Genomic DNA, 27,106 nt, shown 5'->3' with positions numbered 1-27,106 from the left:
AGTTTCACTAAGTGCTTCCAAATAAACCTGTTTGACTATAACTTTGGGTTGTGTGATTTTTAACTTTGTACACCACAGTGCAACACTGGCATCTCCAAATCATAGTTTCACTAAGAAAAAACAAAATGCCTTCACTTAAGGATTGGAATTCCTCTATTTAGGATTGCGCACAAGTCCCTGTATTCTGAAATACTGGACCAAAGGTTTTTAAAAAAGCAGCTGGGCTAGGTTCTGGGAGAATTCTGGAATAGTGGTGCTGGAAGAGCACAGCAGTTCAATCAGCATCCAAGGAGCAGCGAAATCGATGTTTCGGGCAAAAGCCCTTCATCAGGAATAAAGGCAGAGAGCCTGAAGCATGGAGAGATAAGTTAGAGGAGGGTGGGGTAGGGAGAAAGTAGCATAGAGTACATTAGGTGAGTGGGGGAGGGGATGAAGTAATAGGTCAGGGAGGAGAGGGTGGAGTGGATAGGTGGAAAAGGAGATAGGCAGGTAGGGCAAGTCCAGACAAGTCATGGGGACAGTGCTGAGCTGGAAGTTTGGAACTAGGGTGAAGTGGGGGAAGGGGAAATGAGGAAACTGGTGAAGTCCACATTGATACCCTGGGGTTGAAGTGTTCCGAGGCGGAAGATGAGGCGTTCTTCCTCCAGGTGTCTGGTGGTGAGGGAACGGCAGTGAAGGAGGCCCAGGACTTCCATGTCCTCGGCAGAGTGGGAGGGGGAGTTGAAATGTTGGGCCATGGGGCAGTATGGTTGATTGGTGTGGGTATCCCAGAGATGTTCTCTAAAGCGCTCTGCTAGGAGGCGTCCAGTCTCCCCAATGTAGAGGATACCGCATCAGGAGCAACAGATACAATAAATGATGTTAGTGGATGTGCAGGTAAAACCTTGATGGATGTGGAAGGCTCCTTTAGGGCCTTGGATAGAGGTGAGGGAGGAGGTGTGGGTGCAGGTTTTACAGTTCCTGCGGTGGCAGGGGAAGGTGCCAAGATGAGAGGGTGGGTTGTAGGGGGGCGTAGACCTGACCAGGTAGTCACGGAGGAAACGGTCTTTGCGGAAGGCGGAAATGGGTGAGGAGGGAAATATATCCCTGGTGGTGGGGTCTTTTTGGAGGTGGCGGAAATGTCGGCGGATGATTTGGTTTATGCGAAGGTTGGTAGGGTGGAAGGTGAGCACCAGGGGTCCTTGTTACGGTTGGAGGGATGAGGTCTGAGGGCGGAGGTGCGGGGTGTGGACGAGATGCGTTGGAGGGCATCTTTAACCACATGGGAAGGGAAATTGCGGTCTCTAAAATACACAGACAGAAGTAGCTGCCTGGAACCATTGTTCAGCCTGAAAATCCAATTCACACCTCGACTCTAAAAGGATAACCAGATCTAACATTCTAGACTGACACTTAACTTGAACCATTGGGGCTTCCCCAACCCAGTCATTCGGGGGCCCATAGACATTCAACTTAAAATCAATATTCACACAGTTAATTGGGCATTCAAGTTCAATCAGAATCCATTTACACATACTCTTAACTATCAGGAAGACAATTGACCTCAAGTGGAACAGTAGAAACACAATGGCAATACAGATTTGAGAGGGGATAATGGGGCACACAGTCTGTATAACTGCTAGACCTGCTCTACCTGCTCTGGGAGAGGTAGAGCCTTTTTTCAACATCAAGCTCATGCAGTAAAAGTTCTATGGTCCGTTCCCTGGGACATACACCAAGACAAACATCGCCTGCGCCTGAAGGACCATCAATGCTGTGAAAATGCTCTTTGGTCTGCCTGAAATGTGTTGGCTTTTCAGTTGACCTTGACCAAGTGTTGCAAGACTGGCACATTCCAAGGCCCAGGACTACGTTCTGAGGGGCACTCTAAAGTCCAGTGCAGCTGCCGCCAAGGAGTGATGGGCAAAGACCACTGTGTAAGGTCCTGCTAAAGAATAACAGGGGTCCATTCAGTAATTGGGCCTTGCTGATGCCTCAGCTCAATGCCAAGAAGTTGACTACTAGTATAGAGAATGGTGAACATCAAAGACTTAATTTGTTCTCTGTCAATAAAGAGAGTATAGATATGAATGGCTCCATTAACGGTACAGGTACCAAAGATTTCTGTGAATAAAGTATATTTTTGCAATAATAAAAACAATTTCCTCACAGGGGTGGGGGGGATTGGAGGGGGTGGGTGTGGTGGGTAGGGGGTGGTCAGAGTGGGTGGGGGGGTGGGGGGTGGAGGGTGTTGGGGGCGTGAGGGGGGTGGGGGGTTGGGGGGAGTGGGGTGGGTGTGGGGTGGGCGGGTGGTGGGTGGGTGAACTCGGGGGCTCGGAGTTTTCTGAAGGTGCCTTTTCCTTGCTCTGGGCCAATGGGCTGAGAACTGGCAGATGGAGTTTAATTCAGATAAATGCGACTTATACACTTAACAGTTAAGTCCTAGGGAGTATTGCTGAACAAAAGGAGACCTTGGAGTGCAGGTTCATTTCTCCTTGAAAATGGAGTTGCAAGTAGAGAGGATAGTGAAGAAGGCATTTGGTATGCTTTCCTCTATTGGTCAGAGTATTGAGTACAGGAGTTGGGAGGTCATGTTGCGGCTGTACAGGCCATTGGTTAGGCCACTTTTGGAATATTGTGTGCAATTCTGGTCTCCTTCCTTTCAGAAAGATGTTGTGAAACTTGAAAGGGTTCAGAAAAGATTTACAAGGATGTTGCCGGGCTTGGAGAATCTGAGCTATAGGGAGAGGCTGAACAGGTTGCAGCTGTTTTCCCTGGAGCGTCGGAGGCTGAGGGGTGACCTTATAGAGGTTTACAAAATCATGAGTTTATTTCCTGGGGTGGGGGAGTCCAGAACGAGAGGGCAGTGGTTTTGGGTGAGAGGGGAAAGAAAGAAAAGAGACCTAAGGGGCAAGATTTTCACACAGAGGGTGGTACATGTATGGAATGAGCTGCGAGAGGATGTGGTGGAAGCTGGTACAATTGCAACATTTAAAAGACATTTGGATGGGTATATGAATGGGAACGGTTTGGAGGGATATGGGCTGGGTGCTGGCAGGTGGGACTAGACTGGGTTGGGATATCTGGTCGGCATGGACAGGTCCGACCGGTCTGTTTCTGTGCCGTACATCTCTATGACTATGAGCTTGTGACAGGAGCCTACAGACAACATTTCATGAACCTAAGGAGGTAACTCTGGTCAAACATAAATTGAGTTTGAAAGGATTAAAGAAAATAATTTTGATAGGTGGATAAAAGTATTAAAAATAGAGCGAACCTATGACACTTTTAGAGGGATGATCATTTTGGAGGAGTTCAAGGTGAGAGGTGAAAAGTTCAAGTGGGATACACACGGCAAGAACTTCACACAGAAAGTGGTATGTGTCTGGAACGCGTTGCCAGCAGAGGTGGAGGAGGCAGGCATGGTAGATTCATTTAAGATGTGTCCAGACAGATGCATGAGTAGGTGGAGAGCAGAGGGATACAGATGCTTAGGAATTGACCGACAGGTTTAGACAGTACATTTGGATCGTCTCAGGCTTGGAGGGCCGAAGGGCCTGTTCCTGGGCTGTAAATTTTCTTTGTTCTTTGTAACTCACTTCCTGAAGTAGTGAGAACTCATGCAAAAGAGCAGAGATTTAAAACAGCATGAGTACTGGATGAACCTTGGACTCCAGGAATACAATTCGTTCTTGGTAATGACATCGCTTAATCACAGGTAAGAGTGCTGCCTACTGTGGTTGAAAAGCCAGTGGAAACTCAGGCAACACTGGTTAAACACGAAGTATACCCTGGGGATTTTCCCTGACTGTGTGATAACAAGGTCACAAAGTCACCAATTGAAACAGGAGGAGAGATCAAAGAACACAGATAAGGAAGTTGAAGTAGAATTATCAGAGACCATGTTTGATTGAGTGGTTGAGCCGAATCAAGAACAGGAGGAGGACAAAGTGGATATTTTTAGCTTAGAGAAATTAACTGAGTTACAACAGAAAGATGAAAAACTGATGCAATTAGATTGAAAAGCATACAAAGAAGAAGGATCCGAGTGTATTCCTGAATGTTACTATCTTAAAAATGATGTCTTAATGCGGAAATAGTCAGGCAGATGAGAAATTGGCAAAAGTTAATCGAGTTGTAATGTCAATAGGTTATAGAAAGGAGTTGTTGTGGGTGGCATATGGATTAGCAGCAGGAGGTCAACTAGGGGTAAGAAATCTCAATCTAAAATACTAAAACATTTTTACTGGCTGGGCTGCATAAGCATTGTTGCTGAATTTTGCCAGCCACGTCATACGTGCCAGGTAACTGGAAAACCTCAGGCACCTTTAATACCCATCCCTGCATTTGAGGAATCTTTTACAAGAGTCTTAATTGATTGTGTCGGATCCCTACCCAAAACAAAAAGTGGCAATCAGTATTTGTTCACAATAATGGATGTGTCCAATAGATTTTCAGAGACCATTGCATTACTCAATATCATAGCTAAAAGGTTTATAGAAGAGTTACTCAAATTTTTCACTAGATACGGACAACCCATGGAGATACAATCAGATCAAGGGTCAAATTTTATATTAAAATTATTGTGGGAAGTTATGAAATAGTTTAGGAATAAAGCAATTCAAATCCACTGCTTGCCATCTAGAATCACAAGGAATGTTAGAAAGGTGGCATCAAACTTTAAGGACCATGTTAAGGGCTACAGTCAAAACTATCCAGATGACTGGGACAAAGGAATTCCATTTATGTTTTAACATTAGGGATAAATCAACCAAACCTAGTCCATTTGAATTAGATTTTGGGAATGAGGTGAGAGGATCATTGAAGCTAATCAAGAAGAAATTGGGGTGAGTCAGAATTCAGAGACTACAAATTTGGGCTGTGCATCAAATTTTAGGGAATGGTTAAATAGAGTGAGGGAATCTGCTAGATAGCATTTAAAAATAGGTGAAAGTGAGGACTGCAGATTCTGGAGATTAGAGTCGAGAGTGTAGTGCTGGAAAAGCGCAGCAGGTCAGGCAACATCCGAGGAGCAGGAAAATCAACGTTTTGGGCAAAAGCCCTTCATCAGCATTTAAAAATATCACAGCATGTGACGAAACAGGAAGCTGACAAGAGATCAAAAACTTGTAACTTTGCTCAAGGTGATAAAGTGTTAGTGTTATTTCCAGTGAGAGGTGAACCTTTAAAAGCAAAGTTTAGTGGACTTTATCAAATCAAAAGGAGACTGAGTGAGGTGAACTATTTGAAAAGGTATCAGAGAGTGTCTTGTGAATATGCTCAAAACGTATTTTGATAGGGAAGGAATGCAAAAGAAGAACTGGGGTTACAATACAAATGAAGGGCTTATGCCCAAAACAACAATTCTCCTGCTCCTTGGATGCTGCCTGACCTGCTGTGCTTTTCCAGCACTACACTCTTGACAAATTGAGCTGAATGGCTGAATTTCTGCTCCAACGTCTTATGGTCTTAAAATGTAATTGCCAACCTGTTGTCAAGGCTTGGAGGAAAAAATGGAGGTGTTTGAAAGGTGGCAGGAGTAAACTGATAGAAATATAATGTAGTAGTGAATGTTTGTTTGCATGCTTATAATATATATATACACGTGTGCTGTAGTGTACCGATAGAGTAAGACCACAAGGTTTAAAATGAAGCCATCTTTATGTATTGATGGTTTATTTTTTTAAATGGAGGAGGTGATGATGATGCTGTCACTTTAAGAAGGTATTTTATCCTTGGTTTGTTTGGAGAGAGGTTGTAAGGGCAGTGGTAATAAAGCATGTAGTTTAACAATGGAAGGGGAGTGGCCAGTTCTCTTAATTCAGGTTTTTTTTCTAGTTTGTTTTAGTTGAAGCAGTCACAAGATGAGAGTGTCCAGGGGAATTACAAGCTTCAGTAAAGAACTCCTCTGACATTCTCCTGAAATCTCTTTGTTCCCTGCTGCCTGTAAGTTTGTGGGGTGTTGCTGGACTGGAACAGTTAATTAGTAGTAGTGAGTGTATTCGGTCAGTTAGGTCATTCAGGAGTTAAGTTATTTTAAATTCTGTTTTCTTTTGTTTGTATTTCAACTGCAATACATAAATAAATTGTTTTGCTTAAGGCTGTGTGGTTTGACCAGCTGCATCACACCTGGAATGCACACTCCACATCTGCCCTTAAAGAAAGTAAGTTAGGGTCTAGACAATGTTCTTAAAATATTTTGAGGGGGTCTGGCCTGGTCCATAACACCTCCACCCTGGGAAAAAGCCTGATACTTTCCACTTTGTCCACACTGTTCACAATCTTATAAACTTTGATGAGGTCACCCCTCAGCCTCGTGCATTCCAATGAAAACAAACCCAGTCTATCCAACCTTCCTTCATAACTAAAATCCCCCACACCAGGCAACATCCTCATAAACAGTTTCTATACCCTCTCCAAAGTATCCATATCCTTCTGGTCGTGTTGTGACCAGAACTGAATTCAATATTCCAAGTCTGGCTGAACTAAAGTTCTATAAAACTGCACCATAACCTGCCTATCCTTATACTCGATGCCCCTTCCAATGAAGATCAGCATACTGTAGGCCTTTTTCTAACCACCTGATCTATGTGTGCTGTCACCCCCAGTGATCTGTGGACCTTCACACCCTGATCCCTCTGCATATCAATACTCCAAATCTTTCTGTCATTCACTGTGTAAGTTCCACCTGTACTTGGATTTCCAAAATGCATCACCTCACATTTGTCCAGATTAAATTCCATCTGCCATTTTTCTGCTCATGCCTCCAACTGATCAATATCCTGCTGTATCCTGTGACAATCCTCCTCACTATCTGCATCGCTACCAGTCTTTGTATTTTCTGCAAACTTATTAATTAGACCAACTACATTTTCCTCCAAATCATATATTGTAGATCATGAACAGCAGAGATCCCAGAACTGATCCTTGTGGAACACCACTAGTCGTCTCTTTGTCTACCTCCATTCCAAAAGGCATCCTTCCACTGCGACTGTCTGTCTCCTACAACTAAGCCAGTTCACCCATGATACCATGTGACTTCACCTTTTGTACCAGTCTGCCATGAGGGACCTTGTCATAGGCTTTACTGAGGCCTATGTAGACAACTGCAATCACAATCCCCAATCATCTTCTAAATGCATATAGATCTTGTGTCTGAAAATCTTTTCTAATAATTTCCTGACCACCGATAGGAGCTCACAGGCCTGTAATTTCCTGGATTGTCCTGCTACCCTTCTTAAACAATGGGACAACATTGGCTATTCTCCAATCCTCTGGGACCTTACCTGTGGCCAAAGATGTCTGACAATGCTCCAGCAAATTGTTCTCTTGACTCCTCAATATTCTGGGATAGCTCCCATCAGGACTCAGGGATTTATTTACTCTAACACTTAAGACCTTCAACACCTCTTGCTTTTTAATAGCAACTTGGCTTAGAAATTTGACACTCCCTTCCCCAAGATCCTCTGCCGCCAATTCCTTCTCTTTGGTGAATACCAACACAAATTATTCATTTAGGACCTTTAGTCTCATATCTGATCGCTTCTTCAATTTAACAATCGTTAGTTTTCACTTAAGCCTTGATATTTCTTTCCTTTTTTTTATAAACACGATCATTGTGCTGTTTTCTATCCTCTTCCTGTTTTGTTCCATTTTCAATGCTGATTATCCTGCTAATGACTCTAGTGTTTTCAGTTCTGGATAACTTACGGACTCCAATCAAGGGCTGAAAATGAGGCCTCAAGACACTCAAAAAATAATGAAGATAGAGCTATTACAGACTGAAAATGACTGCCGGGACTAGGTGAATGGAATCAAGAAAATGATTAATGTAGATTGAGCAGGTCCTGTAAAGGGATTTAAGTCCAGAAACTAGATGAGCTGAATGGTATTTTCTTATTCAATTTTTCACAAATTGTTTTGTTATTATATTGTAGTGTTTCTGTTAGAGTTTCAGCAATGTTAGCATTGCTACATGTCGTGACTTTAACCAATCAACCATTCTGCTAAAACTGGAATTGGCAAGCCATTGTGCATGGAGGGCTGAACTCTGATTCCTAATCTTACTAAAATTAACTGCACAAGAAACAAGTTTTGGTCTGTTGGAAATAATTAAATTGGATTCTTATTAACAAACTGCTTATTCTCATCTTCAAAGAGCTGAAAACCTGTTTTCTATATTGTGATTGAATCCATGACATCTTGTCTTCAAGTTGTGCTGTAAGCAACAACAGTGAATATTGTAACATTCAGGGCACACTGAGATTGCTATGTTCTGTGTTTGGCTCTACTTTACAAGCAGGGCAGGTCTTGTTGTCAGGTATTCAATCAGCCACTCAAAATATTTCAAGATTTACTTGGAGCAGTTCAAAAGTTACAAGCAGTTGGAGAAGGAGACAGAGACAGAACCAAGTTTGATGCAGGAAAGAATGGTTTAGGTGGCCTGCTGAGAAGTCAGATAAAAGTCAAACGCTGTCTGAACTCAGTGAGTTAGCTAAGAGCAGGAGAAGATAGCCAGCCCTGAGGCACTCAGCAGCTTAATTGGACCTGAAGAGAAGCTATTTGCCAGAGTGCTAGTCCATAGCAGCGGTGAACTGTTAGTGAATTTAAGGGAAATGAATGCCCATGATTTGGTGTGTTTTTGCTCAAAGTAGCTAACCAATTGGAAGTTTTGTAGTGAGTAGATAGGGTTCCTCAAGTGAATCCAGTAAGATGCGGTGTCAGGAGACAGGAATGGTAAACTGGGAGATGAACAGTCACTGAGGCCTTTTGTGACAGAATGACTTAGAGTTCAGAAGCTAAGTCATTCAAAGAGAAGTTAGAATCACTTGTAATAGCTAATAACATTTAATGATCAACAGTGTCAATACATTTGCTGGGGGCGGGGGGGGGGGGTTTGCTATGAAATCCATGGGATCCAACATAGCCATTTCTAGTGTTTAATGCAATGTTTGATCACAATTTGTTTATTTATATAATGGTAATTCTGGGTGTTACAACACAAACTGCAGATTATATTACTGTTCTAACTTTGTAAAGTTCATAGTTGTTTGTTTAAAACTCTGGAATCTTGTGACTTTATTCTCTTACTAAATTCCTGGATATGACACTTTGTATACTTTAAAAACAAGTTACTAGTCCTCAGTCAGATCATATTTTTTTAAAAAACTGGTGGTCTGCTTTGTGGTCATAACATTATACATTACATTGTTCAATTTATTACATTGGTGTAAATCTAATTCTCAGAACTGTACTGCAGTGCAAAACACACAGAATCAATAAACTGTATAATTCTTGGTACCAATAAAGTGCATAGTTTAATTTTGTTGTTTAAGACACTAGTCCCACCACTTGGTTTCACACCGGCAATAAATAGGATGTGGATTTTCCTTTTAGAATTACAATTATTGCCAGATGCAGTCACATAAGTGCAGTGAAAAGATTACAAAGACACCACTTACAGTTCCACCTTAGGTACAAGGGTGCATCGGTACAGGATCTTAGGATTTTCTTCAAATTCTTGTTTAAGTATCCACATATAAGCCAAGGATTTCCTTTAAATGCTCAACACTTAGTGGGCAGCCACTTGCAAAATGCCATGACAGCAGGCCAACATTAGGCAGGCAGGCGCAGGCAGGCAGGCAGGCAGACACAGACACACAGACACACACACACCCATGTTGTCAACCCTGCTGCCTCCCAACTCATCTCCAAATTTAGCCCCATTCAGGGGTTGGCACGATTTGTTTTTGTGAAGCATTACTTGTAAATGCCAGCTCCTATAACTGCTGTCCGTAAGGATATAATCCTACTGAAGTAAATTATGGAATCAAACTTAATTCACTCAAATCCTATTATGAAGATTTGATTACAAAATCAAGGCTGAAATACCTGTGGAACAACTTACTGCTGAAAAGCAGAGTTCTCTCCAGCTTAAATGCCAATATTTATTCTACACATAACATTCTATCTATGTTCCTCATGATTTTGTATAGTTCAATAATATCACCATGGGCAGCACGGTGGCTCAGTGGTTCGCACTGCTACCTCACAGCGCCAGGGACCCGGGTTTGATTCCCACATCGGGCGACTGTCTGTGTGGAGTTTGCACATTCTCCCAGTGTCTGCGTGGGTATCATCCAGGTGCTCAGGTTTCCTCCCACATTCCAAAAGATGTGTAGGTCAGGTGAATTGGCCATGCTAAATAGCCCATAGTGTTAGGTGCATTAGTCAGGGGTAAATGTAGGGAAATAGGTCTGGGTGGTTTACTCTTCGGAGGGTCGGTGTGGACTTGTGCCGAAGGGCCTATTTCCACACTTTAAGATATCTAATCTAATCATTAAAAAGAATTACTTGAGAATTATCTCATTATTTGCGAGGCAAATGCTAGGTGCAGTATACTTGCCACATTTCTAAAGGTACAACACCATAAAAGTATCTAATTGGCTGTTTAGCACTTTGCAATCTTGAAGGCCATTTAAGGATCAAAATTCTCTCCATGATCCTGCCAAACATTAAGTGATATTGTGGACAAAGTCGCAGGATGTGCAGTGATTAACCTGACCACTGCTTCTCTGCACTAATCTGTATTTTGTCCTTCATTGGCCATCCCATCATTGTTCACTCCACAAGACATGTAAGAATCAGTTTAGGGCAGGAACACTGAATGATTGATACTCAATGAAAACTTCATTTTCTTCCCAACTTCCCCAGTAAATGTGGATTCCTGAGCCTGTCTCATTAAAGATGGATGCAAACCAGAATAATAATAAGGGTTAAAGCGCTTCCGATGGAGAGAGAAGGAACTTAATGAAGGTCTGATTTCCCTTTGTTTCAGGCTACACATTTATCACTGGAGTTCCAGTGTTCCAACAAGTCCAAGATTCACCCCTCCCAAACGATTTTAAGGAAAATAGCTACTTCATTCCTGTAACGGTAATACAATCATTTATGTAATTTTCATTTTTGCTTATTATATATCTTTGCAAAAATATAAATAAGCCTTGTTTTAATTGGTTACACAGTATTTAAAAAGGATATGGAGTTCTCATTAAGCAAGCCTGTATTTCTTAGGTTTGTAAGCAAATCTTACCATAGTTGTTTCATGTATCGACCCAAAGCTGTTAATGAAAATATTTATTTGTACATCAACTGGAATATCTAGAAACAAAGAATGATTAATTTCACAGGATAAGTACTAAAAACCTACAAGAACATTTGTAATTTAGACAAAAGTTAGATTAATTAGCACACAGATGATAATTCTTATGTCATAAATTTTATGTCATAAATATTCAAAAATATAACTAATTTAGGAATCAAACAATTGCATCTTTATTTATCATCCAAAATCACAAGAGGTGCTAGAAAGACAGCATGAAATTTTAAAGACTTGATTAGAGCTTATTATCAGAAATGATATTACGATTGTGATTCAGGGATTCCCTTGCTACTGTTTGCCATTACAGATGCCCCAAGTTAAACTAAAGGACTCAGTTCATCTGAATTTAGACACAAGGTCAGAGTCAGTATGGTAACAAATGTAGATATGTATCTAATTCAACAACTGGAGGTCATTATTGGGTGGATTTAACAAGCAAGGATCATTACACAACTTATTAAAGGGATATGTGTAAGTTTCATTGACCAATTTTGCCAAAGAGATACCAGTTTTTGACAAAGTTTATCCAGATTTACAATGTAAAATCATACCTTTTAGAATGAAAAAAAAACACACACTAACTTCCTGAAGATTAATCAACAGAGCATCACAGTTGTAGCTGATAATTTAGCTCTAGTCAACCAAATTTGGGAAGCATATTTATAACACATAGCCAATTTGGTCATAAACTTGACAAAAAATGATTTTGGTGAAACCAATGTGATTTTTTTAGGCACATCTATGAGAAAGGGCCAATTGGCCACACAGTCATAGAATCATACCTCATGGGAACAGTCCCTTTGGTCCAACTAGTCCATGCCAACCATATTCTCAAACTAAACCAGTCCCACCTGTCTACACTTGGTCCATATCCCTCCAAACATTTCCTCTTCATGCACTTATCCAAATGTCTTTTAAATTTGTAACTGTACCTGCATCCACCACTTCCTCTGTCCGTTCATTCTACACACTAACCATTGTGGAAAACGTTGCCCCTCATGTCCTTTTCAAATCTTTCTTTTCTCAGCTTAAAAGTATGCACCCTAGTTTTGAATTCCCCACCTGAGGGAAAAGGCAGTTTTCTTTGCCTCTCATGATTTTATAAACCTCCATAGAGTCAGCCCTCAACCTCCTACGCTCTAGGGAAAAGAGTCCCAACCTATTCAGACTATTTGCATAGCTCAAACTCTCCACTCCCACCAAGATCCTGGTAAATCTTTTCTGAACCCTCTTCAATTCAATAATACCCGTCCTATTGAGAGTAAGCAGGACTCCATACAATACTCCTGAAGAGGGCTCATAAATGTCCTGTACAACCTCAACATGACATCCCGACTCCTAAACTCAAAAGGACTGAATCATGAAGACCAGCTTGCTTAACACCTTCTTAAATCACCCTGTCTACCTCTGATGCAAATTTCAAAGAATTATATACCTGAACCCCTAGGTCTCTGTTTTACGACACCACCCAGGGCCTTGCTATAATTGTATAAGTCCTGTCCTTTGTATTACCAAATTGTAATGCATCATATTTATCCAAATTAAACCTCACCTGCCACTCTCAGCCCTTTAACCCAATTGATCAAGATTTTTGTAATCTTAGACAGCCTTCTTCACTGTCCACTATACCACCCATGATGGTGTCATCCACAAACTTAACCATGCCTTCGATATTCTCATCCAAATTATTTACATAAGTGGAAAACAAAAGTGGACCCAGTGCTGATCCCTGTGGAAACCCACTGGTCACAGGCCTCCAATTCGAGAAACTACACACCACCCTGTCATGCAGCTCACGTTTGTACCCAACTGACAAACTCACCCTGAATCCTATGTGATCAAACCTTACTAATTAGTCTGCCATTATCAAAGGCTTCAATAAAGTTCAAGTAAATAATGTCTTCTGCTCTACCTTCAATCTTTTTGGTTACTTCCTCAAAAAACTCAATCAAGTTTGTGAGATCTGATTTTCCTCGCACAAAACCATGCTGACTATTCCTGATCATTCCTTGCCTCTCCATATACAAGTAAATCCTCTCTTTCAGAATCACCTCAACAACATACCCACCACTAAAGTCAGCTCCTACAGAAGTAAAAATAGGGGCCATCTTGGATTGTCCAGTGCCGAAGACAAAACCAGAGAGTTTGAGGCATAGAGGCATGAGTGGATTCTGTTGGAAGTTTGCTCTAAATTCCAGCTTTCTACTGGCTCCATTCATAAATGTGTTAAAGAATGGCAAGAAGTTTGAAAGAGAGGAGAAGGTCAAAGTTCTCTGAACACTTTAAAAGTTTCTGTTTTAGTAGCACTGAATTATACAAAGCCATTTAAAAGTGGCAGTTGATGCTGAAGGTTTGCTGGACATTGAATTTGCAGTTTGGTTTAGGTGTCTCAGGGAGACATGCTAACTGATTAAAAAAAAATTTAGCAACTGTGTAGATATACACTGAAAGGAAACTGATGGCAATCGCTCCAGCCTGACCCTGAGCAAGAGACCATTATATGGTAACTCCTCACTGAGGCTTAGGTGTTTCTGAGGATGCAATTGGCCTAAAGATAAGAAAGTGAATTTGAATTCTTTTCGCAAGTCTTTAAAAAAAATTCCAATATTCTGTTTTGTCCAGTGTCTCTACCATGAGGTTGAAATCACACAACACCAGGTTATAGTCCAACAGGTTTATTTGGAAGCACTAGTTTTTGGAGCATTGCTCCTTCATCAGGTAGCTGAGGGGCAGGATCATAAGACAGAATTTATAGCAAAAGGTTACAGTGTCATGCAACTGTAACTATATATTGAATAAACTTAGATTGCTTTTAAGTCTTCCATCTTTTAGAACAGGTTGCAGGCAGTCAATGCAAGTAGTCAATCCATGTGACATTTTATAAAGTCCTACTTTGGAAATAGAACTAGTCTGATTCAAGACTGGGATACATACAGACTCTAACTTCACTCTTTTAATGCATTGGCTTGAGCCGAGATGCGACCTTAAGTCATCTCAAGAACGTGACTTAAAAGTAGTTCTGGGATTTACATATTAATGAATCGAAACCGGCAAGCCATTCAAAAAGATGGGAGACTTAACAGCAATCTAGGTTTGTTCAGTATAGCATTTCAGTTGCACGACACTTTTGCTATGAATTCTGTGACTTATGTCCCTGCTCCACAGGTTACCTGATGAAGAAGCAGTGCTCCAAAAGCTCGTGATTCCTATTAAACCTATTGGACCTGGAGTTGTGATTTTTTAAATTTTGTCCGAGCCAGTCCAATACTGGCATCTCCACATCATGTCTATCATGAGGGACAAACCAATTGAAATAAACAGTGTCACAGGGATCAGACTGGGGCCACAATTATTGCCAATATGACTTGAAGTGAGGAATTGGATAAGGTGCCAAACAAAAAGTTAACACATAAGGTAAGATAACATGAATTCAATAGAGGATTTGCTAACCAAAATGTATTTTAATCTCTTCGATGTGGGAGCAGGATGTACTGCAGCCAAATTTGCAGATAACATGAAAATTGGCGGAAAGTAATTTGCAATAAAGAAATATGAAATTTACAAATGGATATGGATATGTTAGGTAAATGAGACAAAATTTGGCACATTAAGTTTAATGTGGATAAGTATGTGGCTATCCATTTTGATTGGAGGACAATTGGAGTAGCTGTGACTGTATTCACTGGAGAATACAAGAATGAGGCATGACCTTATTGAAACATATATGATTCTTAGTTGACTTGAAAGGCTAAATGCATAAAGATAGTTTCCGCTAGTGGGTGACCAGGACGGAAGAGCATAATCTCAGAATGAGTGGTCATCTACTTCAGACAAAGATGAGGAGGGTGGTGAACCTTTTGAATTCTTTACAACAGAGGTTGTGCTGTGAAATTTGTTCAAGACTGAGATACATTTTTAATCAGTAAGGGAATAAAGGATTGAGAAACTAAGAAATATAGTTTAAGATTGTCAGACCAGCCCTGATCTCATTGAATGGTGGAGCATACTAAATGGACTGAATGGCCTACTTCTGCGCTGACATCGGACTGACCTAAAGGTATGTAAAGTCATCAGAACCTGATAGCCTGCATCCAAAGATTTCAAAGGTAGTTGCTTCAGAGTGAGTGGAGGAATTGGACAATATAATATAGAACTCACTGGATTATGAGAAGGTTCTGAGAGATTGGTAAATGACTAATGTGACGCGGCTGTTCAAGAAGAAAGATATATGAAGCATGAAAGTACATAGCAGTTAGCCTAACAATGAAAATTGGGGTAATTCTAGAATCTATTATGAGGAAAGAAATAATTCATTTACAAAAGCTTACCTCAATGAAAGAGGGTCAACATGGCTTTGTGAAAGAGAAGTCATGTTTGAGAAATTTCCTAGAGTCCTTTAAGGTTATAACAAGCTGGATTGATAAAGTGAGATTCATGGGATGTAGTGCATTTGGATTTTCAGAAGGCATGGGATAAGATGGCTCATAAAAGATTATTGCAGAAATTATTATTATTGTTCACAATACTGGAAATAATGTAGTCCAGTACATGGATTGAGGACTGGTTAACCCATAAGGGATAGAAGGCTGGGATTAACAGTTTCTTTTAAAACCATTTAAGTGCATTGCCGCAAATATTAGTCCAACAGCATCATTTATTTACTAACTACGTTAATAAGGAGGATGGGGAAGGGGTGAAATTTGTTGATGATGCAAATATCAATGGGAAGCCATGTTGTGATGAAGATGTAAGTAGATTGAGTAAGTAGGCACTTGACAGTGGAGTTTGATGTAGGAACACGTGAGGTTATACAATTTGTTGTGAAGAATCAAAAGGGAGAATATTATTTAAAATAGAGAGAAACTCTAAATAAGTGTAGCACAGAGCGGTTTGGATGTTTTTGTGCATAAAACACAAAAATGGCATAAAAGTGCAGCAAGTATTAAGGCAAATGGAATTTTGGTCTTTATTACTAGTGGACTGGAGTTTAGAAGTCTTACGACACCTGTGTTGGTGAGGCTCTGCGTAGAATTCAGTGTACAGTACTGGTCCCTATACTTAAATTATGTATAGCCTTTGGAGGTAGTTCAAAAGAGATTCACTTGACTGATTCCCAGGATGATTGGGTTGGCGCATCAAGAACAGAATTGACTTTTTTCAATAGAACTTATAAGAATGAGGGGTGATTCTGTTGAGATGTACACATTTCTGATAAAAATAGAATGGTACAGATGCTGGAAATCTGGAATAAATATAGAATGCTGGAGAAAATCACACATCTGGCCAATATAATTGCACTAATTTAAGCTTAAGATGCTAGTTTTAGGCCCTTCTCCTTTTCAAGCTGGATGTATATTTCAATCAAATTTTGGTTACTCATGCCTTTACTCCAGGATTGTTAATTAATCCCATCATATTGCATGCAAAAAGTCTCATATAATTTGCTATCGGATTCATTTTAGAAGACATCATCTCCAAAGCAGTCTACAACTCCTTATCCAGGCTACCCATAATAATCAATATCTTCAGTTCACAGAATCAAAAATAAAGTGTTACAGTGCAGAAGGATGCCATTTGGCCTGTTGTGCCCACATCTACTTGTTAAATGAGGATCATTATCAAGTGCCAATCCTCTGTCTTGTACGTTATTTTTATCCAGGGTGGCACAATGGCTCACTGGTTAACACTATTGCCTCACAGTGCCAGGGACCTGGGTTCAATTCCCACCTCAGACAACTGTCTGTGCGGAGTTTGCACTTTCTCCCTGTGCCTGAGTGGGCTTCTTCCAGATGCTCCGGTTTCCTCCCACAATCCAAAGCTGTGCAGGTTAGGTGAGTTGGCCATGCTAAATTACCCGTAGTGTTCAGGGATGTGTAGGCTGTGTGCATTAACCTAGGGTAAATGTAGAGTAGGAGAGGAATCGGGTGGGTTACTCTTTGGAGGGCTGGTGTGTACTTATTGAGCTGAAGGGCCTGTTTTCACACTATAGGGGAATCTATAAATCATCCGATGTGCTCTCAAATCCCTCACTCAAACCTGCCTCCACTGTACTTCTAGGTACTGCATTTCATACCATAACTACTTGCAAATGTAAAGGTTTTTTGTCATATTACCCCTGCTTCTATACCCTCTTCTCCTCATTCCTTTTTCTTTCAGCAATACATGGATTGAAATCAACCATGTTTATTCCCATCTCTTTATGCATCCAATGTTTCTTCTTATATGGTCTCCGATATTATTGTTACCATTAGTGGGCCTGTAGACTACTCTCTAACATTTTCCCCTTTCTCTAACATTCCTCATTTCTACCCAAACCCAGTCAACATTGTGATCTCCTGAACCAAAGTTATCTCTATCTGCTGCACCATGATAAATAATGCTGCCCCTTGACCTGTAGTTAGCTTGCTATTCTTAAGATTCATACTGTTAAACAGCATGGAAACAAACCCTTCTGTCCAATTTGTCCATGCCAACCAGATATCCTAAATTAATCCAGTCCCATTTCCCAGCACTTGGTCCATATCTCTCTCAACCCTTCCTATTCATATATACATCTCAATGTCTTTTAAATGTTGTAATTATACCAGCCTCCACCACGTCCTCTGGCAGATCATTCCATACAAGCACCACCCTCTATGAAAAGGTTGCCCCTTACAACCCTTTTAAATCTTTCCCCTCTCACCTTAAACTTACGCCCTCTAGTTTTAGTCGCCCTTACCTTAACAAAAAGACCTTGGCTATTCACCCTATATATGTCTCTCATGATTTTATAAGGTCACCACTCAGCCAAATGCCATTTGACTTTAGGAAATATTTAAATTCCCTACTGGTAAATTATGTCCCATTGTCAGTGACCGATACTTCTGTGACTCTGCGTATCGAAAATGATGTTTGCAGCTTCTCAATTGTCATCCCGGAATTTACTGAACAAACTTTATGCACTTCCAACCACTCTGAATGAGTGTCCACAATGACCAAGATTATTGAACCCATGAAAGGACCAGCATATTCGACATGCAACCGAAACAATCACTGAAGGTGGCAGTACAAGAAGATAAGGTAGTAAAAAAGGTCTATGGCATGCTTGCCTTCATTGGAAGGGACATTGGGTATAAGGATAGGCAAATTATGTTGCCATTTTATAGAACTTTAGTTAGGCCTCATTTGGAATACTGCATACATATCTGGTCACCACACTATCAGAAGGATGTAGATACTTAGGAGAGGGTACAGTAAAGGCTTTACCGGGATTTTCATTAGTATCGGGGATTTTAACTGTGAAGAAAAATTGTATACATTGGGGGGGTTTGTATTCACTGGAGTGCAGGTTGTTGAGGGGGCAATTTGATGAAGTTTAAAAGACTGCATATGGCATGGAAAGTGAGGGCTTTTTCCAAGGGTGGAGGAGTTAATTAGTAGGAGACACAGGTTCAAGGTGTGAGGGGATGTTTAAAAGAGATGTGCAAGGCAGATTTTTCCAAACAAAGGGTGGTGAGTGCCTGGAACACACTGCCAGAGGAGGTGATGGAAGCAGATACAATAGCAGCATTCAAAGAAGCACCTGGACCAATACATGAATCAGAAGGGAATAGAGGGATACGGACCCTGTAAGTGAAGACAGTTTTAGTATGGAAGGGCTAAATGTGGCAATGCAGGCTTGGAGCGCTGAAGGACCTGTTCCTCTGCTGTATTGTTCTTTGGATTGTCATTTTAAAAAGCAATAGTGAAAGTGCAACAGAACAGGTTAATACGTTCTTGTAATTGTGAAGGGTGTAGTAAACACGTCTGGGGAACTCTGGATGTCAAGGAAATGTACTGGATGGGTAGGAAATACAAAAGTGAAGCTTATGGACCAAAAACAAATGGAAACCCTAGAGGAGTAGAGAAAATGCAGAAATTATTAAAAAATAAATTAGGAGAGCAAAGAAGGGGCTTGAATAAAATAATGGCGTAAAATAACTGATGATCTAAAGGCAGTTTAAAAAGTATCTTAGAGGCAAGGGGACAACCAGGGAAAATAGGCCAACCACTGTGTCTGAAACTGGAAGATATAGGTGAGGTTTAAATTAATACTTTTCATCTAAATTTACCACAATGCAGAACAATATATTGTAGAAACTTTCAAATTCTCTCTGGACACAGGAGGGGTGCCAAATGACTGGAAGACAATGAGTGTAACATCAGTGGTAGGGAAACTATTAGAAAAATTTTTGAGGAACAGAATTTCTGAGAGGTTTAATCTAGGATAGTCAGCATGCCTTGGAAGGGGGTGATCATGTCTAAAAATATGAGTGAATTTTTTGAGGAAATGACTAGGTGCATGGATGATCGTAATGTATTTGGTGTAATCTACACAGACGTCAGTGAGGCTTTTGGAAAGGTGTTGCAGGGGTGACTAGTCAAGAATGTGAGACCATGGCAGCCAGGGCAATTGGGAAACTGGATCCAAAACTGGCTTATTGGCAGGAAGCTGATGTGCAGGTTCAAGATGCTTTTTGTGACTTGAAGTCTCTTTCCAGAGGTTTTCCACAGAGTTTCATGCTTTGCAACTTGCTGTTTGTTGTATACAGCAATGTCTTAGATGCAAACATAGGGGGTTTATTAGTAAATCTGCAGATGACCTAAAAGTTGGTGGTATGTAAACAGCAAGGAATAAATCCTTAGACTACAGGAAGATACAGATAGACTGGTCTTACTGTCATAACAGTGCAAGCTGTCCAGAGAACCCTAGATTTCAAGGAATGGAGAAAATTACTTGAAGGAGAAAAGGGAAGCTTATAGTACATATCATGGACCAAAACACAATAGAAACCCTACAGGAGTACAGAAAGTGCACAGGATTTTTAAAAAAAGAAATGGGAGAGCAAAAAAAGGGCATGAAAAAATCACTGGTGGTTGATTCATGAAAGTGTGAGTAATGCATTTTGGGAGGACTAACAAGGCAAGGCAGGACATGATGAATGGTAGGACTTTGGATTGTACTGAGGATAACTGGGACTTGGTATACATGGATATAAATCCTTGAAGAGACATAAATAGGATAGCTAAGGTGGCCTATGGAATACTTGTCTTTATTAGCTGTGGCAAAGAATGTATGATCTGGGAAGTTATGATTGAGACGTATGAGACACTGGTTAAGCCACAGCTGGTACAGCCAGTCCCAATGATGTTCTCCATATTTTACAATACCACTGCCAATACTCAAAAACTGAACCATACTTACTCTACATGTCCGAGAGACACTCTTACATCTCAATAACTTTATGCACCCTATGAAAATTTGGATGTCACTCACATAATAAACCAGAGATTATAACTTTTGAGGCTCTACTTTTTAGCTTATTGTTATTCCTCACTCTCTTATTTTCTAACTCTGCCTATGTCATTGCTATCTGCACAGCAATCAGCAACCACTGGATCACTTAGTCCACTATAAGTTCCTTCCCAGCAGAGCAGATGTTTTGAACCCAATACCAGGCAGGCAACACAGCCTTCTGAACTCCAATCTTTCATGCAGAGAATGGTATCCATGCCCCTCAATAGACTATCCCTGACCATCACTGCATTTCTTCTTACTACTACCCCTTCAACTTGTAAGGTGTGCTGAACCAAGATGCCAGTTTCATCTGCTGCTTCTCCCAACAGCTTCCTTTCGTCCACAAAAATGAAACACCTCAAACTTGTTAGATAGTTGAAAGGGCTGAAACTTCAGACTATAGTATCTCCTGATCCCTTACCTGCCTTCCTTAAGGTCAAATCCTAATGTCCCTCAATAGGTGCAGTCAACCTATTGCTCTAAAAGTGTGTGACTGCCTTCTAGAACTAAGTGTCCTGGAAGCCTCAGTGGCATCACCATGTCTTCAACCTATCCTCCAATTCAATAATTTTGAGTTGAAGTTCCTGGAGGCTTAGGCATTTTCCACAGACATGTTTATCCTGGACTACTTTCAGGTTCAGAAATTCCCACAATCCACAACTGTGATACAATGCCCATCTCTTTATGTTTTGTACATTGGCTAGCTAAACGCAACTAATTAATTTAAATCTCACAATTTTTTTTTCTTAAACCAAAATTTATCTGTATCTGTTAAATGTTAATAGCACTTAATAACAGAAAGTTATACTAAGCATATACCACCCAACTAGCTGAATTATCCTTTAATGCCATTCTTATTATTCACTCAGATTTTCAACTGTTTGCACTGGTTCTTGGCAGATGAAGTGACATACTCCCATATTGTGTGGGAAGATATATAAAAGTAAATGTTCTTCACCCAATTCACCAAACTCCCAAACCTGGCATTCTTTGCCAGCTGTACGCAATGACGACAAAAGGCCATACATTTTTTATGGATTGCCACTTAGATGAAGCAACTCTGCTCTGCTATTGCTCAAGAACTTGTTTTACACTGAACTATCTTCACAACAGCTGTTCTGAATAGTGCATTTCCTTGTTAAGCTTGAGAACAGCTTGAGAATTTAGATTTGACTTAAACAACTAATCTTATTTAAATGCTAAATGTTAGAAATAACTACCCTAGATTTTAAAGAGAGATGTAAAACTCCCAAAGTCCCAAGCCTTCCATTCCGCACCAACTGAACTCAACACATAATATATTTTGCCCAGTAGCAGAATCACATTAGTACTGGACACAGTTCTGGGTTGTGGGAGCATGGGTATGGTTAGAATGCTGTCAACTACAGACAGGAAAAGGAGTATATTGTTTGACTCAGTCCTTGAGTATTACTGCCTCTTCACCAGAAAGCAACAGGTGCTGCAACTCGGATCACAGTTCTCATTTGTGTTGAATATCTTTTTGTCTTGATGGCAGCATTGGGTTAATGAAGAATGCCATTCATGTGTTTATAATAAAGTAACAGAGTGTGACATCTAGCTTTTTTTGTTGCTCATTTTTGAGACACCTTACCCTTCCACAGCCACTGGGTTCCTTTCAGAGCTAAATATGGCAGCCATTGGCTCTTTCATGATAAATAGCAAGTGCTGATCTGATCAGGGTAGCCATGATCATAAAGGATATGTTTTGACTTCATCAAACTTAAATGATGTTTAGATGGCTCCAGCTCTGTTCAGAAAGTTTCCAAAAAGGTTGATTTTGTAGCATGCTAAAGTGTAAGAATCCCAACATGTATGCTGACCAGTGAACACAACTTTACCATCTAGCCATAACATATAGGAGCAGAAATAGACCACTCAGCCCATCCAGTCCTAACTGCCAATCAGATCATTATGATCTGATAATTTTCAATCCCATTTTATTGTCTTTTCCTCACATCACTTGATTTGCATACTGGTTAAAAATCTGTTTATTTCAGTCTTAAATATATTTAATTACCCAACTACAGCCCTCTGTGGTAAAAAAAAATGTTACAGACTCACTACCCTCTGAGAATAGAGGTTGCTCCTCACCTCTATCTTAAATATGTAGCCCCTTATTCTGAGACTCTCCCACGTCAAACAATCTTTCCATGTCTACACTGTCAATTTTTGTGTGTTTCAACAAGGCTGCCTCTCAATTTTCTATATTTTGATGAAAACAGTCCATCCATAACCTGGTATCACCAGTTAAACCTGTGGGACTGCCTCCAGTGCCAGTACACGTTTCCTCTTGAATGGGGCACAAACCTTCAGAGCATTCCAGCCATGGTTTGACTAGTATCTGGTGTAGTTTTAGTAAAATCTCCCTACTTTAATATTCTATTCCCTTTGAAATAAAGGCCAATATTCTATCTGCCTTCCCTACTACCCTTTAAATTTAGATGCAAGTTTTTTTAAAAGGAAACTTCTTTGTTAGCTCCATTTCAAATAGTAAATTTGAGTGCAGAATGACCTTTAAGATATATAAAAATTGTTTTTAATGTGGCTGCAGGTTCAAATATTGCAAATGTATAAACAGACTATTGGATATGTGTCAAGAGTCAGAGGTTAATGGTCACTGCATCAAGATGCAGTTCATATGGTTACCAAAAGCTGGATGTTAGCAAAAGCTGGAACATAAACATAAACATGCTGAGACCATTCTGGGTCTAGTAGTGACTCTATGGCAAAACCATCTATTTGGAGTATTTTTAAAACTAAACTCAACTATGGAGTTGCCAATCTCATGAGTTCATTGTAAACAGGTTCAGACACTGGTGATACAAGTGACACAGTAGCCCAATGGTTAGTACTGCTGCCTCAGTACCAGGAACCCACATTTGATTCTGCCCTTATTGATTGTATGGAATTTGCATGTTCTCCCACGTCTGCAAAAAGACATCCTGCTTCCACTGGGTGCTCCAGTTTCCTCTCATAGCCCAAAGATACAGTTAGGTGGATTGGCTGTGGCAAATGTAGGATAATGGGTATAAGATGGGGGGCTAGGTCTGAGTGGAATGCTCTTTGGAAGGTCAGTTCAGATTCAATGGGCCAAGTGATTTGTTGATGCACTGTGGGGATTCTATGACATATTTAGATTGTTATGAAAGAGTTTTTCAGTGCAAATGCCAACAGCATTGTTGAATGGTCAGTTGGTAAATGGGCTAGCACGTTATAGGTGATTATTGCTCTTGATATGAAGCATTTTTTGCAAATGCGAAGGAGTCTTGCAGTGAACGAGGTAAATTCACTCAAAATTGATTGCAGCAGTTTGCTCAAGTGTTTTGCAAATTTGTGTCGTCCAGAAACAATAAGAGATAATATGATACAATAATACACTTTTTTTTGCCTTGGACAGTCAATACATGTGGAGCTGGGGGGGGTGGGGTTGGGGAATGTCAGCCATACCATATATAATACAAAGGTCGCCACCCCTACAAAAATTCAACAACCACCTCTGCATTTTGCCCTCTGTGAAGTTGTGAAGTCATGTGTCATAGCAGGTCCTATTGATAAGAACCTTAATTTGTCATTCAGCATGACATGGATTTTGTTAAGTCTGACGACTGTTGTCACTTTGTCTGGTTTACACTTGCCAGAGTTGGCTTGAGTTTATGATGTTACCAGACAGTGACATTGCTTATGGAAGTATGCCAAGTTGTTATGTGCTCCACAGTATGCCAGATTTACAGGTATACTTTCAGGGTCTCAGGATCTTTTTTGATGGTAGTTTATGGTGAGATAATCGTAATTCTTGAATTTGAATTCAACCAATATCTCTTCCAGTTTAATATAGGATGACAGCACACTACAATTGATAGGGAATAAAATGCTCAAAGAAAGATGGAATCACCATGACCTTCCACCACCTTGTATACTTCTGAAATAATACAACTGTGATATTTAAATCCACAAGTGCATCAAAATAAAAACTTCACACAATTTAATAAACACCATTCTGCACTCAAATATACCTCTGTAATGGAGCAAGCAAATAAATTCCTTTTCCTCAACTCGTTAACTGAGAAATAGGTTCTCCACTACTATCTACCACAAATTTGCATTCACTGGTCAATATATACGTTGGAATTAGGCAGTTCCATGTGCAATCAGATCAACCATATTGGCAGTTTCATGAATGCAGCCCTGGACTTCTGCTTACCATGTAAGCTTGTTGCCAAGATAGACTGTGTTTCAAAGGTATCATGTGTGATAATGGCTACTCTCTTTAAATCATCACACTCTATATTGTGCAAAATCACAAGAGGGCCTATTACTGTAATGCTAATCCCTGAAAAATGCCAAGTCTACCTTTAATTACTCTGGAAGGGGGAGGTGTCTTAAAACATGAACAACAGACAAAGCTAGCTGTCACACATTGCTAGTTTGCAGTGAACACACATGGTATTCTCTACAGAGAACTGCCATCAAGCTAAAAAGACATTCCGCATGCCACACATTTGAGAAATGTGGTATACGAATTTCAGTTCAAGTGCAATACTAGGTACATAAGCCATGTGTTTCGACCGCTGGTAGACCATTTCAAACAGCATATCTCTTTAACTGTCCATAGAAGGAAATGTACCAACTGTGCTCAAGGAACCTGTCCTTACAAAGCTCTGAACATAATGTCTAGCACCAGACATGATTCTGCTATTGAACAATATACACCAAATTATCCAGGCTGGAGCATTAGGCTTGTAGTGCATATAAGTTGCATCTGGAGAGACTACATGTAATCACACACAGTGCCCTTAATTTATGTAGGCATAAGGAGTTTTTAACATAAATTGCAATTTCCCCATGGAGAACGATTATGGAAACTGTTACAAGCTGGCAGGGCAACAGTCTTGCTTCAACTGAGTTTTTAATCGAACTAGCTGTAAATTGGATGTCAGTATGGAGAACAACATGGTAGAGGTCATGTGACTACAAGCTAGGAAGCATATTATTTTATAGTATTTCCCAAGCACAGACCTCCAATCGCTGGTCAGGACATTCCTGTGTGGAACACAGCAATTAGGGTATGCCTGCCCTGAGTTATAAATCGGCGAGCTAAGACTGTAAGTTGACAGATCCCGCTGCATCTCCATGGTAACATGCTCCAAACAATGAGGACTTGCTTCTCATGTTGAATAGATTGACATTCCCTTTCAAAACCTGATTTCTTGCATATCAGTCCTGATGAGTACGAGAAGAAAAGCTTTGACTCATGTCTCTTTGTTTGTAATGATTCAGTTCGGCACTAGAAAGCAACTATTTCTCTATGTCGCTGTTGATATGAGGCAGATCCCTTTTGTGATTGTAAACTATGTATCTGAAATGATAAATATCATTTATGGAAGTAAAGGCACAATGATGTTGGTATCAGCTGGCTGTTCATTTTCCAAGGTTTGCAGGATGTTTCCAAATTGTTAGACTTTCTCCCTTCACTCATACACCAAATCTCAAATGGATTAGAGCCAGAGAGTGAAAATCAACTTGTCATGTTGATTATGAACCTGCACTCACAATAAACCTCCATTTTAACCATCCTTATTACCTCCAATACACTGATTTATAATACTAGGCAGGATGAAGATAAAATTGATGTAATAAAGCAATTACCACAATATATTGCCACTTGAAGGCTATGAAATAACCCCTTACCTATAATGCATTTGCTGCTATGCTAACAAATCTGCACAAGGAACTCTATATAAAATGTAATCCGCACGGTGGATGTCTGCTACTGTTCTTACTCATGAAGTGACACAAACCTTTGAAATTTGGCCGTATTCTTGGATCATAGGAGACCAGTAATCTGTTGAGGATGTTGCTGGTGGAATTTGCAGGTACTCGTGCAAGGTCTTCAGCAGACTGCTCACTATAACAAAACAAAACATTGTGAATGTTCAATTTGCTTGGAACACCATAAGAAATGCATACAAGAGCAAAGTGTTTGGTTCCCTCAATCCAACATTCCTCATGCATATTTTTCTGCATTTTCCCCATAATCCTTGATTCCCCTTCTGATCAAGAATCTTAAATATACACAAAGATTCTACCACCACAGCTCTTTGTGACAAAGCAGTTCCAAAGACCCAAAACTCTCAGAGAAGAAATTCCTCATCTCAGTCTTAAAGTGTCACCCCTTTATTCTGAGACTGTTCCCTCTGGTCCTAGACTCTCCATTCCTCTCAGCATTTACCTGGTCAAGCCCCTTCAGAATCTTCTAACTTTCAGTGAGATCACCTCTCATTCTTATGAATTGCAGTGAGTAGAGTCCCAACCCGTTTAGCCTTTGCTCACAAGACAATCCCTCCCGACCAGGGATCATCCCAGTAAACCTTCTCTGAACTGCCTCCAATAAAATGATGCCTTTCCTTAAATATGGGGACCAAAACTGCTCATAGTACTGCAGATGAGGACTCACCAACACCTTGTATAGTTGCAGTAAGACTTCTCATCTCTTACACTCAAATCCATTTGAAATAAAAGCCAACATTCCATTAGCCTTCCTGATTACCTGCTGCACTGTTTTCTAGCTTCCTGTGTTTTGTGCACAAGTACCTCAAGTCCCTTTATGTTGTTCCTTTCTGCAGTTTTCT

General features: G+C 40.3%; 1 protein-coding gene across 1 annotated transcript in view; it reads right to left on the bottom strand.

Moving 5' to 3' along the window:
• glrbb (glycine receptor, beta b) overlaps positions 1–27,106 on the bottom strand; it is a 216,188-nt gene that overhangs the window by 123,228 nt on the left and 65,854 nt on the right. The window contains exons 3-4 of the mRNA XM_060851436.1: positions 26,276–26,382; positions 11,072–11,139 (exon numbers count right to left, since the gene is read on the bottom strand). Of these exons, the coding sequence (XP_060707419.1) occupies positions 11,072–11,139; positions 26,276–26,382 (175 nt within the window). The remainder of the gene's footprint in view (positions 1–11,071; positions 11,140–26,275; positions 26,383–27,106) is intronic.

The sequence above is a fragment of the Hemiscyllium ocellatum genome, chromosome 36 (assembly GCF_020745735.1).
Source record: "Hemiscyllium ocellatum isolate sHemOce1 chromosome 36, sHemOce1.pat.X.cur, whole genome shotgun sequence".
Taxonomy (NCBI): domain Eukaryota; kingdom Metazoa; phylum Chordata; class Chondrichthyes; order Orectolobiformes; family Hemiscylliidae; genus Hemiscyllium; species Hemiscyllium ocellatum.
The sequence above is the reverse complement of the archived record's forward strand: the minus strand, read 5'-3'. Positions and strand labels throughout refer to the sequence as shown.